This window comes from Bombus vancouverensis, unplaced genomic scaffold (assembly GCF_051014615.1).
Source record: "Bombus vancouverensis nearcticus unplaced genomic scaffold, iyBomVanc1_principal scaffold0049, whole genome shotgun sequence".
In the NCBI taxonomy this organism is placed as follows: Eukaryota; Metazoa; Arthropoda; class Insecta; order Hymenoptera; family Apidae; genus Bombus; species Bombus vancouverensis.
The window spans coordinates 203,187-217,112 of record NW_027468940.1 but is presented as its reverse complement, the minus strand read 5'-3'; the positions used below and the strand labels follow the sequence as shown (position 1 = coordinate 217,112).

Sequence of the window (13,926 nt, the reverse complement as noted above, 5' to 3'; positions counted from 1 at the left end):
TAAACTTGTTCAACGCTTTTACAATTGCTAGTACTTCCAGTTTGTAACTGGTGTACTTTGCCTCGGCGGGAGTTGTTTTTCCGCTGGCAAAGTAGACCGGATGGAATTTTCCATCGTCCAGATCTAGTTGCGTTAAAATTGCTCCGTAACCCTCTGCGGACGCGTCTGTATGCAACTCAGTCTCCGCGCCCATTCTATACAACTTTAACACTGGTTCGTTGACAAGCGCTGTTTTCAAGATTTCAAAGGCCTCTACTTCTCGATCGCCGAACTGAAATTTTACCTCCTTTTTCAACAAATCCGTCAAAGGCTTAGCAATCTTCGCGTATCCCCTAATAAATTTTCGAAAGTACCCCGTAAGTCCCAAAAAACTCTGAACCTTTTTAACAGATGTTGGCTTGGGAAAGTTTGCTACTGCCCTAGTTTTATGTGTAGACGGCCTTATGGTATTTTTTGAGACTATATACCCCAAATATTCAATTTCCTGCTGCAGAAAACGACATTTTCCCCAGTTTATAATTAGCCCATACTGCTCAGCTAACTCTATGACCATTTGCAAACGTTCCCACGCCTCCTCTAAATTCTTTGCAAGAATAATAATGTCATCCATATACACGATAACAATACCTTTACCTACTAGTTCCTTAAAGATCATCGAAATATACTTCTGAAACACAATGGGTGAAATCTTTAAACCAAACGGCAACTTCAAAAATTCATATTGCCCCGATGGCGTAACGAAAGATGTATATTTTCGGCTGTCTTTGTCTAAACACACGTGAAAAAACCATTCCTTAAATCCAACGTTGTGAAAAACTGAGTACCTTGCAATGCATCTAAAATATCATCAATTAAAGGCAATGGGAAATGTGGACACTCAATAAGTTCATTAAGCTCGTGAAAATCAACACAGACTCTGATAGAACCATCTTTCTTTCTAACTACAACTATGGGACTTGCATATTCTGAGTTTGACGGTTTTATTGTGCCTTCATTTGTCCATAATTCCATCAACTCGTCCACCTCATTTTTCTCCGAAGGCGCCCATCTTCGCGGCCTTCGAACCACAGGTTTGTCACTCTTTAAAACGATTTTTGCCGTTATCCCAACGTCCCGCTTTTTCTCCGGCCTATACCCCCTAACGATATCGCGAATCGCTTCACGATAATGCGGTTCCCGTACGTGTGTTAGGTCTGTTTCGTCGGTCTGTTCTACCACGTTAACTCTAAACACATCCGGCACGTCTTTGTTAGTCTGTTCGTCAAGCCGCAAGAAAGTCACTTCGCCTCGTTTAACCCGTAACTCTACCTGATCCAGAAAATCAGTGCCTAACAACAGGCCGTGCTTCGTCAATATTTTGTTTGAAACAACGTGCAAAGTGATTGGCAGTTTACACCCATCAACCGTCATTACCTTGGTGAATTCACCCCAGGTCTCATTGCCAGCGGAACCAACACCGTCGAACTTAAGCGTGCATTTACCTAGGGGTGGTGACCCTAACCTCGCATACTCGTCTGATCGAATGAACGTGAGATCACTACCCGTATCCACTAGTGCCACAAACCTACAATCATCTATCGCCACTTCCTTCACATACTTCCCCTTTTCGGATCTTGACACTACGCAAGTCTCTTTCAGTCGTGCCGTACACCTCGCTGCAATATGTCCAAATCCGCTGCACTCGGAACACCTAACACCTTCTCCCCTCTCCGGACACTTAACACTTAGATGATCCTCACTACCGCAAATGAAGCATCTTCTTTTCTTCATTGCATCTACAGATTGACTGGGCTTCCCGTTCTTCTGGGTTTTAGCCGGCTTCACAATCGACTTTACTCTGCGACTCTTCTGCTCTTCGTACATCACTAACCTCTTCCTCAACTCTTTGATTGACGTAGCGCCGTACAATATAGCCTTATTGTTCTCGTCGTCTATTATTCCATCCACGATGTATTCCACCTTTGCTTCCTCCTCTATGTCCACATGGTTGGCTATTTCGAGCATGCGGTACATGTAAGCCAAACATGCTTCATCACTCTCCTTTTTTGTTTCTTCAAGTTTCTGATGTACTTGCCTACTGTTGACTTTCCTCGAAAATTCTTTCACTAGCCCCCTCTTCAACTCATGCCAAGTCCTGGCATCACACTCGAAGCTCGCAAATATTTTCGCTGATCCCTTCAGCAGCTTCCTCGCGTAGACTGCCTTCTGCCCATCCGACCACATGCACGTATCAGCGACTTCCTCGAACGACTCGAACCATCGTTCGACATTTTCACCTTTGTTGCCACTAAACGACTCTAATGCATCTTCGACGTCTCTAAAACTCAGTGTCGAACCAACACATGCCCTTCGACAATATTCATCACGGTCCTGATACACCCTTCGCGTACCTTTCTTGTATCCTCTTGCGTCTTTTTTGTCATCTTCATACTCACTTTCGTCGTCGCTTTCTTCTTCCGACGATATGTCATTACCATCCATGGCCGCTTGTAGCCGTGCGCGTAATTCTACTTTTCTTCCCGTCGTTTTTAAACCCAAACTAGCGAGGCGCTCCTTCAACTCCTTCGTATTCATTTTCTCAAAATTTTCATCTTCGTTACAATCACGCTCAGCTCTCTGTACATTTCCTAAATCTCGTTGACCGGTTAGGTCTTCACCGCCCGTCGATCCCTTAGGATACGATTGTCCAGCCCTACACGCCCGATTCAGCCTTGCAATCAGCACTGACCTCGCACCAGATATAGGGAGGTTCATTCGCGCGAGCTTACTCCTCAGCTCCTCCAGCGTCGAACCCTCTTCACCCGACAATCGTTCGTCCCCAACGTTTGCCATTTTTCACACTACACAAACTTAAACAGTCAACGATATCGTCTTTTATCGCACCGCGTACCGGTAAATTCACAACTAGCTCGAATAGCTCTGTTAAACCGTTTCGTTTTCTGTCTTGTCCAATCCCGGACGAGCCCCCAAAAATGTAATATCGTGATATAATATATTTACAAGGAATGGATGATACAGATGTTAATCGGACAGAAAAAGACGATTGTTGTTCAACCTGAACTATTCACACCAAACGTACAGAAAACAGCACAACTAAATAATTAGATAACGACTCGACTTTCACAAAATGCAATCAACATTCTCTCGGCAACGCCACTCGCAAACTTTGTTTGTTGATTCCTTTTTTCCCGTCCCTTGGCAACCGCTCGTGGCCAAGATCACGTAGGTCTCCTCTTTCCAAAACTACGCGATCAAAAACAAACGCCTCGGCTCTCGCGACATTCCACGCGGTTCACCCGCCAACTCCCAGGCCTCTCACTCACGATACTACATATATACATTAACTATTTTTATATGTGTGTACAGAACTGATGGCGAACTCATCAACCATTTTCTGATCGACGGATGGAAAAACATGAATAGCAATCCACACAGTGGAACTGCAAAGTATTTGTACGCCACTCACGAAACCAAACACTGATGCTATCCACCTGTAAACAAACAACATTTATAACTATGCATATAATTTTCACTTATGTTCATCACTATATATATATACACGCATGTTGTAAAGTAGGCGATATTTATAACATTCACTTCCATTGATAATGCAAGTGACTCATAAAAATAAGCCGTCATATTTACCATTGCACGCGCATATATGTATATATACTCGAAAACAAGGTACATTTGTGATATTTATTCCTATTGATGATATATACTTATATATTTATAACAATAAAACAAATCTCATTTATACTACTTACCAATACGTACGCATATATGTATATAATTACAATCCAAGTAGTATTCATAATATTTATTTTCACTGATAACAAGTACGTAAAACCTAAAATAAAACAAAGGTTTTAACAATAAAAAAAAAACAAAAAAAAAAGAAAAAGGGGAAGAAGAAAAAAGGAAAGAAAAAAAATATAACATTGTTAGGGAAGTGATACATTTACTGTAAGTGTACATTTACTGAGTGTGTGTGTAAGGGCCAGAGGGCGTCAAGGTCTTAGTGGTGACAAAAGACTGTTGCCAGATGTTAGAAGAATCTAGGATAGTCGGTTGGCGACCAGCGTGCGTGCAAGACGTTCTTCAGAGAGTAATATAGATGTATAACTGTTGTGTGGGAAATGTAGGCAATAATTTGTATTCCCATATCCTCGAATTTCCTTAACAAATATATATAAATATAAAATTTTCTTTTTCTATAAAAGGTTATTCCTATTTCTGATAAACTCGAGAAATGAAAACATTATACCATGATACACTGACACAAAGATACACCACACAGAAGAAACTAATAGAGAACGCTTTAAGCTTGGCAAACTTACCGCCCGACGAATTTGCATACATCATAACCAAAACCCAGGACACATGGCTTTGATCGCAGGAGAAGCGGTCCATATAGTCAAATGCATTCCGGTACAAGTAAAGGTACGACATACAACAAAATGCTACTCGGAACTACCCGTTTGGCAAAGGAATCGCACCACAGGAACTCCGCCCGGACGTGCGCCAAACGTGGCGATATTCAGCACCATCGTCGTTGGCCACGAGCGGAATGTATACCCAAAAGACCTCGATGCACTACGGGACCACGTCATGTTCCCGGCAGAAAATCTGCAGTCTTGAACGCATTGGCCAGAGGAGCAACAGGAAAAACAATCGTCCCTGGAACAGTAAACATCCTGGGAATGATGGACAAAACACATTAACGACAATAGCGAAAAATACCGTATCAAGCTTATGGACTGGTTTTATGGAATTTGGAACTGTCAGTGCAGCAATATTTGGAATACTCGCAATATTTAAACTAATCAAGACAATAATATATATAGCCGCACACGGATACCAGTTACGTGAAACTTACGAATGCGGAATCGCCCTATTAGGAGCAATATGCGGCTCAGTCACCCACCCGCTACTATACCTCAAAAGAAGACGAAATATCGATGATCAAACTGCACAACCTCAAGGGATATCGATAACACCGGTAGTCACTCAACTACCAACGACATCTACGTCCGCCTTGAGCGAACTCAGAGATACCATCAGTCAAATTTCCTTTGGAAATTTGAACTCCAAGGGCGGGGATGTCACGTCCCGCGCTCCGCACGCGCCGTAACAAGAACAAGAAAACCATTCTATACAAAACACGCGAATAAGGATTTGAATGCACAAAGGAACACACGGCACTACGAAACGAAAGGAAGGATTAACAAAACGAGGGCGATTAACGGATCCAACCAATAAACAAAATACATATACACACAATTCTAAATAAACCAGGAAATAAGAATAACTACAAAAGGGGAAAATAATTGAAACGCCAGGAATATATATATATATATAAATATATTTCAATCAATCAATTTGGAGAGTTACATATAAGTATAAACATATATGCCGAACATGTAATAACCTAGTAAATATTAGAGACAGTGCTTCCAATACTATGCAACAAATACAATATTATCAATTTATGAAATATAAGTATACATGAAGTCAAAAACTAATAGTTTAACGAATACATAAAACATACAATATTGTATTATTAAAGAAATGAAGGTTACATTGTCAGAAATATATATATGTGTGCGAATTCTATCAAACCGATAATCTAAGATACATACTTAAAACTAGCCTACATTCCGGTAAAGGATAAATAAATAATTGACATTTCATTTCGTATGAATACTACACTGCCAAGAGAAATATGCATATGAATACGTATATATATATATATATATATATATTTATATTATCGAATACTCTATAAAATAAACTACTCAAAACAATAAATAACGCAATCGAAGAATTACAAAACATTAGCCATATTAAAATGACACACAACATAAATATATATATATATATATATATATACGTATATTCACACGAACAATACTTTTGTCACTTTAAAGCAATATTAATAAATAAATGTTCTAATTGCGGTAGAATAAGGAAAAGCGAGCGGCAGACGGAAAATTACTTCGATATTAAACAAAACTAAAGACCCGTCACTATAACTTTACTGATGACATTTATGAGCAGCCATGTTAGATTTACACGCGTATAGCGACAGGAATATTAGGGATTAATGGAAGTCAGTCGCGAGAAATAAATCATGAAAACACATTGTTAACACTTTTCTTTAATAAAATCTGTGCGCAACTACAAATGTAAAAAATATATATATGTCGGAGATGAAAGAACACCGGAGTCTGTAATTGAACAATTGTAGTTATTCAATCCGATTGTAATTGTTCGAGAGTTGTGATAATGAGCTTGGGCTCGAGGCCACAGTCAGTCGCCGAACGTAGCCGCGGTTACGGGATGAACGCTTTGTTTAACAAAGGTATGGAGTAATTCTATAGCTCTCCTTAAAAGAAATATTCGTGGCGACACGCGACAGTAAACATTCCAACGGTTTCTGTCCCGTGGCTCGCCACACGCAGACCCTATTCTTCGAGTAAGATGATTGCCAGATGTCGATGCGTCTCCGCAGTACATGTTCGACTAGCCCGAGGGCCCGTTATAAATCTTAAGGTTTAGTTAACTAAAGTCCTTCAAACAGACAAACAGTCTTTGTCCCAACTACGGGAAGATAGGGGAGACATATTTTTCAACGAGCGGCGTCTCCCACTAGCAACTTTCCCTCGAGGGCGGCTAGCATCTTTTTCTAACCACCGATATGGAGATTGACCAATTAGCAACAACGCCAATTTCCCTTACTTTCTGAACAAAGGCTTTTCTCGATGAACCCGATGATCTCGTATCCTTAGACACACCCCATTATAGTTTTCCTCTGTGGCATCATCGGGACGGGAAAGGCATTCTCGCTCGCGATCTCATTGATGAAAGGAGTAACTCTTTACGATCAGTGAATATTACGCGTCCGACTTTGATTTTGTGAGTACGTTCATCTATCATCCCGTCGACCGCGGATTCGTTATTGAACCTAGGATCATTTTCATTAGTTTCTCGAGTACCTAACTACCACGGTTACTTGTCCGGTTCTGTAATAATCGTATTTGCACTAGTCAATGTCTTCTCTATTGCATAACGACAACGTGTAACCCAAACGAAGATTCGTTTCACGCCCCTAACCCTAATTCTAATGTAAACCCGACATACATAATAATTCTATATTGAAAAAAATATGAAATTAACATGATATATACATTATTACATAAGTTATATATAAAATATGTATATTATACCCCTGCCTACTGACTGATATGAATTTCTTTTGGTCTAGAATGCGTTAAAAGAGTGCGCAAAGAAGTCGAAATTACTTATTGTAATTAGTAAAACGACCTGAGTGGCAGACAGATACAAGAAAGAAGGAATATTATATTAGCGGAATTTTTATAGCAATTATATAGGGTTTCGATCGCATAATTAATCAGTATCAACTTACCAGTCTTTAACGGAAGAACAAAAAGAAGAGCAGACGGCACACAGACCGCAATGATGATCATTTTCAAGTAGAATCTCAAACTGCCGTACATCTTTGAAAACTTCGTTAGTCGTAAGGGATCAAAGGATGATGTCCGCGCTGCGGAAAGTAGATGAGAAGCGGCTATTTCAACAACCACCGTGTAGGTACTGCACTAGCCAGAAGTATCTGCGACAGAAATCAGAATACACTCGTTTTCGCATGGTTGGATCAATTTCGCGTGGGACTAACCTGATTGAACCTAACGCGGGATAATTGCTCAACTCACGACTTTAACCAGCCCGCTTGATTCTCTGTAAATGCTTGAAATTGACGCTTGGATTCTTTCCAGATTAACTAGCTTTGCCCCTCCCTCCCTTTATCTATTTTCTTAGATCGACTTAGACTGCCACAACATATTATCTTTCTTCTTTTCTTTTCTTTTCTTTTGATCTTTTAAAGTCCTAAATCGCTGGCTATTTTGTATACTATATATTTTGTACACTCAATTACTCTGTAAGTCATAAGTACATATGTTTTACAACGTTATTTGTCATATTTCAGTTAAACCCCAGAAAAGCCAGAAATATATTTTCAGCATATTTTAACGTGCCCCTGGCAAAGATCTCAAAAACGAGTTGCGGCACAATTTAAAGCGACAAATAGCATCGCGTGTCTCGTTGTGGTAACACACGGTTCGCCAGTTTTTTTTTTTTTTTTTTGATATCGGTGACTGCCATATTCTCTTGAGTTTCCAAATCGTAAAGATTCTTTCCCTAGGGATTGGTCAACTGTGTATGTCCCCATGCGACGTAACTTGCTTAAGGAACACGAGCCGGTGATATGCAGGCAACGTATAATTGACTATCATTCGCTCTGGAACGCTGAAGTAATGACCAGTGCAATGGTCCAGTGGTCATTTTGAATGCCGCTGGATATATCAGCATTTGGCAACCTAACCCAGAGAAGCAGGAAATATGAAGCCACCGAATACCAATTAACTTCGTAGTTGCACGGTTCACATTCCATCATTTCTGAATATGCGAGGACAGTCCTCTTATTGTGCTTTTAATTCTTTTATTTGTTTCATTTTCAGCAAATATACTGGTTTTTAAAATTAAGCTTCTTTTTATACAGAGTTACAGATTATATTAATTTTATATAGAATATATTTAAGAAAGATATTTAATTTTTTGCTAGTTAAGTATTGATCGATTAAGTTACTGTACCTTTGTTCCGATAAATGCGTGCCATTTCCTCGAATCTAATATCATAGCAAATGCCAATACCTATTTTGCAGCCCTTCACATCGAACGTCGTTAGGGAGTTACCAGGACTGAGTGAATCACTCTCTCGAAAAGTAATCTTATTAGGAATGTCGATGTCGAATAGATGTACCTAATAACATAAAAATGTGGTCGCCAATTCTATTGCTGCAACTTTTGTAATTTAATATCAAAATTACCAACTCCTAAACTTTAATTATTTTTTATTTAATAACTGACAGCGTTTTTATCACTTTCTTTTATTAAAAAATCTTATCATTTAATAATGTTTAAAAAGGAGAAAAAATAAGTATAATAATATTTTAAGTATGTGAAAAATTTATACAACAACAAACACATTACAACAAAAATGGGCGTTTCCCGTATCATAACGTATTTTATAAACCGTAAATTATAGAATTGGTTATAGTATACGTATGTACATATGTATATTCCTAAATTATTCCTAGATAGAGTCACTTTCTTCACCCCAATATTTTCAAATTCAAAGCCATAAAGGAATATATTACTTACCTTTCGGTGTTTTGCTATCAAAGTTCCATCGGGACCCCAAATAGTACAGGTATTGTACAATTTATCGCCCTCTATTTCAGGCATCGTACCACCAACTACATAGATGTTGTTTTCTTTAGCTGCGTTCGATGAAGCAACGCTCGTTTCACCATCAGGAATACTCTCGGCGTATTTTGGAAAGTACTCTGCATTGCAATATTTCAATTAATGAAAAATAACTGTCTTTTGTTCCAACCATAAATTAAATTGAAATGTTTGTCAGTTTTTTATTTTCTAAATTATCAAAATAACTAAGTTTTATATTTCGACTTAATTAAATATGCAATTACTTAGCTAATAGTATATATAATAAATTGTTTCTACAGGTTCAAAATGAAAAATGAATATTTAGAAATATTTAATTACGACAATGCTATTTGTGTTAGCATCAGTGGCTTGTTACTCAACGACTTTGCTAGTACTTTTTGAAACATAAAGTTAGTTTTCAATTAACACTTATACTAGAGGCGGAATTATAAATGCAAAATAATTGATAATACTAATTTATAAGTACCTAATTATTAGTATCTTAAAAAATATATTTATACAAAAATCACGATAATCATGAAAATGGGGAAATCCTATATTCTCGAATCAATTCACAATTTATTTTGTATATTAATTAGATTCCGCGCTCATCAGTACGTACTCACTGGCGACATCGAGAAAATGTATCGGCAATTCCTCGTACGACCAGAGGATCGGAAATATCAAAGGATATTATGGCGCAGCGCGAGTGGAGAAACAGAAACATATGAGCTTAACACAGTAATACTCTTATCATAGAAATAGAAGCAGTCCTCAATTCCCGCCCGCTAACTCCTATCTCCACCGATACAAATGATCTCCTAGCCCTCACTCATTTTAAATTAAATTATTATTATTAAATTATAATTAAATTATTAATATAACAATTAAAATTTTATATTTTCACGTGAGTTTCTTTAGATAATTATTATCAACATGATGACTAACTCTTACGGATTAATACGTGTCTGTAGGGCAATCCGGTGGACTTGATCGGCTTTTTACTTCGAAGGTTGAGTAATCGGTATCGCTTTCTTACGCATCTTTGAACTGTATAAATGTTTTAAAATTGTTTGATCCAGAATGTACCACACCGGACAATCAAGAAGGCAGGTGCCTTGACTACAGAAAATGTAAACCTCTGCAAGAAATATGGCGGATACAGTACCGTACAGCCACCGATTTTTATAGACGATCAGTGTGCAGATACCAGGGCAATGTTACGATCGTTTGCTGTCCGAACGATCCAAACAAAGAGAAGAGAGAAATTTCAATAAAAACTGTGTATAAGTATAAGGCTTTGCGACCACCATACTGTGGTTTTAGCAACGTCTCTCATACCAGGGTGGTCGATGGTAAACCAGCTGAACTTGGTACGTTTTATGACTTTCCTTCCGATTAATAATAAGCCATTTACTGCAAAGAATGAACTTTAAAGGCATTAAACAGCACATCAATGTATATTTCAATTAGACTAAATAATAATGCTATGATTTTATCGGTAGTAACTTTACTTATTAACTTGAATTATTTCTTTCTTTTACTTCATGTTAGGAAGAGTATCTTTTTGCTTGAAATAAAAAATTGATATAGGAGTAATAATATGGATAGAGATCAAAAACTGTTAGGGTAGAAATTACACGTTTGAGCTTTATAGTTCAGTATAGTTCAAATAGAAATTATATAGAATTATTTAATAATTTTTATTCCACTGGAATAAAAATTTAATTTCTGTCTTTATCAAATCTCTATTTCAGAGTATTTGTACGTATATACTTATCGTCTGCTGTATGATCGAATATCGAATAGGTAATAATCGTTGTTACTCGTTATGTGAGAAAAAATTATGTATATTCACAACTATGACTATTGCATTTTAGGCGCTTGGCCATGGATCGCTGCATTAGGTTTTCGTAATCCCCGAAACCCAGACAAACCACTATGGAAGTGCGGAGGTTCCCTGATATCGGCTAGGCATGTTTTGACCGCAGCACATTGTGCACATATGGGTGGAATAGAAAACATACACAATCATAATATTGCCATTCTTAGATTGGTGGAGGAGGTGCCATTTTCGAGTAAGTCCTCAAATATATATATATATATATATATATATATATATATATATATATATATATATATATATATATATGCTATTGAGTATTACTGAAGTATCATATTCTGAAATTTCTTACTCTACACATATATTGTGTCATAAAGCGTGTACAATTCTTTCTCATACTTTTGGTCATTCGTTTCCTGCATTTTCATTTATTTTTTTATTTTTCAGGGTACGTATATCCCATTTGTACGAAAGAGCCCCTACGAAAGAGCAACTTCGTCGGCTATAACCCCCTTGTTGCTGGATGAGGAGCATTAAGATATAGTAAGTGATATCAATTTTATAATAAAATTAAACAGTTCCAGTCTTAAATATCTTTCTTATTTTCTTCGTAGGACGACCACGACGTAATGCATTAATGGAAGTACAAATGCCAGTGATTAAGAACGCCGAATGCAAAATAGCTTATTCCAAATTTCCTAATGCACCTGATATCACTGATGGTATAATATGCACCGAACATGCTCAGGGTAGAGAGGATTCTTGTACGGTAATTAAGTTACAGAGTTACTACAAACTATACGGTATCTGAAGACACGTCAATTCGAATTAACATCAAATCGACGTCTTAAACATTAGAAATAATAGATAAACACAATTCAATAGTTTTGCCCACTTCTCACACCTCATTATGGTATTTAATCTAATTTCCTTCTAATCTTAGTTTTGCTCAAAATACATATAACATGTACATTATAAATTGGAGTATTTCAATACACAAATCAATAGAAGATTATTACTGTATATAAGTATAATTTCAATACAATTCGATCGATATATTTCAGTATCTTTGATTAAAAATTTAACGATCCTTTCAGGCTGACCGCGGCGGACCACTGCTGATACAACATGAATTAACCTTGTATTTAATAGGTATTGTGTCTTATGCTTATAAGTGCGGCACAGCTGGGTATCCCAGCGTTTACACTAGGGTCACATCGTACCTTGACTTCATTCTCCAAGCGATGCAGTAATATGATATTACTGTTCCATAAATATCATTGTGTAAAAAACGTAAAGTTGGATTTTCTTATTGTGGAGATAAGAAACAGCTCAAATTTACATTGTTTTGTACGTTACAAATTATAGGCTTAAAATGTACGAAATGTAACTTTGAAACGACACTAATTTTCTACGCACGATAAACCTTCACGACTTAGGTATGTAAAGATGATAAACGTATATTAATTCTATTAATTTGGTAATAATAAACCAACTTTCTGAGAAGTTCTGTAAATTTCGTTTCTGTTGTATCAAGAGAATAATGGAATATTCCACTTAGATCGTATACTTCTTGTATGTACATACAAAATTTTCCGGCTAATCTAAAACACTTCATAAGATAGAGTGCTTCTGGAGATTCAGACACAGAGAGTGCATAAAATACAAGATAAGTCTCGTGTCTTTCAAAATTATTTTTTATTCGCTAAAAACGTCCTGTGTACTCATGCAATCACATGCAACCTCGAAACTTCACTTATTTTTTATCACTTTCCAATTCAATACACTGTTTCTGCATTTTTGGCTATATGTAAGAGAAATTTCCATTCAGCCAAGGGTGTACTTACAGATTATAGATTCCTATACGACTCTCGGTAAAAATTTATCCGCACTCCAGATAGTTAAAACTTCTGTCCACCGTATTGATCCATCTGCACTCTTCGTATGACGTCAATATCTGTTCATTGCTGCTGCGTAGGTTTCATTGTGTTACGTCAATTCGTTTGTGACCGTTGCGCGAGTAATGGCGCTTTGCAATGGTGATTTGCAGGAAAACAGTGCAGGATGCTGTGATTCGTTTCTTGTGGTCGAAGGTTATGTTTGATGCCTATATTTATCAAAGATTTAATGCACATTATGGAGAAAGTGTTTTGTCACGAAGTGTGTTTGAATGGGCACAAAAGTTCAAAGAAGATCGCAGAAGTGTTATGAAAAAACAGCTGGACGCCCGTCCACATCCACGATGACAACATTGAACGTGCTCATGAACTTATGCTCTATGGAATAGACGAGTGACGCTGGATAATGTGGCAAATCATTTGCAAATCAGCCACGGCTCTGCTTATGCAATAGTGCACGACAGATTTGGGTTTTAAAAAGTTTGTGCGAGATGGATGCCGAAAAAGCTGATGAAAAGGTGAAGACGACGATGCATTCGTGGTTCGCAGCTCAGCCCAAAACATTTTTTAATGAGAAAATACGAAGATCCTTCAGCAAATGGACAAAGTGTATACAGAAATTGAGTGATTACGTCAAAAAATGATGTATGTCTTTTTTGACAATTGCTTAAAATAAATTATATACCGACAGAGCGGGTAACTTTTTACTCACCCTCATAAGACACTTAAATTTCCAATCTATTATGATGAATAAAAGAGCTTATACTATTAAATCTAATTGTATTTTGTTGCATGAGAGTACACGTGTATGTGATGTACATTACCTTTATATCCCCTTGAACGCTTCAATATTGCGCATATATACTATATTTT

At 37.3% G+C, this 13,926-nt stretch overlaps 2 protein-coding genes across 5 annotated transcripts; one reads left to right on the top strand and one right to left on the bottom strand.

Moving 5' to 3' along the window:
• Window positions 1-6,394: 6,394 nt before the first annotated feature.
• On the bottom strand, window positions 6,395-13,125 carry LOC143304702 (omega-amidase NIT2-A-like). Of its 2 annotated transcripts, XM_076627218.1 has the most exons (5): window positions 13,003-13,087; window positions 10,261-10,453; window positions 9,247-9,431; window positions 8,677-8,845; window positions 6,395-7,636 (listed from the first exon to the last, which is right to left on the bottom strand). In XM_076627218.1, exons 3-5 carry the CDS (start codon window positions 9,328-9,330, stop codon window positions 7,623-7,625), a joined length of 267 nt encoding a protein of 88 aa, XP_076483333.1. In that variant the 5' UTR covers window positions 9,331-9,431; window positions 10,261-10,453; window positions 13,003-13,087; the 3' UTR covers window positions 6,395-7,622. The 2 variants fall into 2 exon arrangements, with proteins under 2 accessions (XP_076483333.1, XP_076483331.1); XM_076627216.1 differs by lacking the exon at window positions 10,261-10,453 and having other exon boundaries at window positions 13,003-13,125.
• Window positions 11,075-11,914, top strand: LOC143304701 (venom serine protease Bi-VSP-like). 3 transcript variants are annotated; one of them, XM_076627215.1, is made up of 3 exons: window positions 11,075-11,121; window positions 11,193-11,390; window positions 11,603-11,914. In XM_076627215.1, the coding sequence occupies exons 1-3, from the start codon at window positions 11,103-11,105 to the stop codon at window positions 11,680-11,682; spliced, it is 297 nt and encodes a 98-aa protein (XP_076483330.1). In that variant the 5' UTR covers window positions 11,075-11,102; the 3' UTR covers window positions 11,683-11,914. The 3 variants fall into 3 exon arrangements, with proteins under 3 accessions (XP_076483330.1, XP_076483329.1, XP_076483328.1); XM_076627214.1 differs by lacking the exon at window positions 11,075-11,121 and having other exon boundaries at window positions 11,123-11,390; window positions 11,603-11,698; window positions 11,770-11,914; XM_076627213.1 differs by lacking the exon at window positions 11,075-11,121 and having other exon boundaries at window positions 11,123-11,390.
• Window positions 13,126-13,926: the final 801 nt, after the last annotated feature.

Excerpts from the sequence above, each read along its gene's own strand:
- LOC143304701 (XM_076627214.1), top strand. The coding sequence starts at position 11,159 with ATGTATATTCACAACTATGACTATTGCATTTTAGGCGCTTGGCCATGG. Across the intron at positions 11,391-11,602 it reads GGAGGAGGTGCCATTTTCGA|GGTACGTATATCCCATTTGT; the intron begins GTAAGTCCTCAA and ends TTTATTTTTCAG.
- LOC143304702 (XM_076627216.1), bottom strand. The coding sequence starts at position 9,330 with ATGCCTGAAATAGAGGGCGATAAATTGTACAATACCTGTACTATTTGG. Across the intron at positions 8,846-9,246 it reads TGATAGCAAAACACCGAAAG|GTACATCTATTCGACATCGA; the intron begins GTAAGTAATATA and ends TTATGTTATTAG.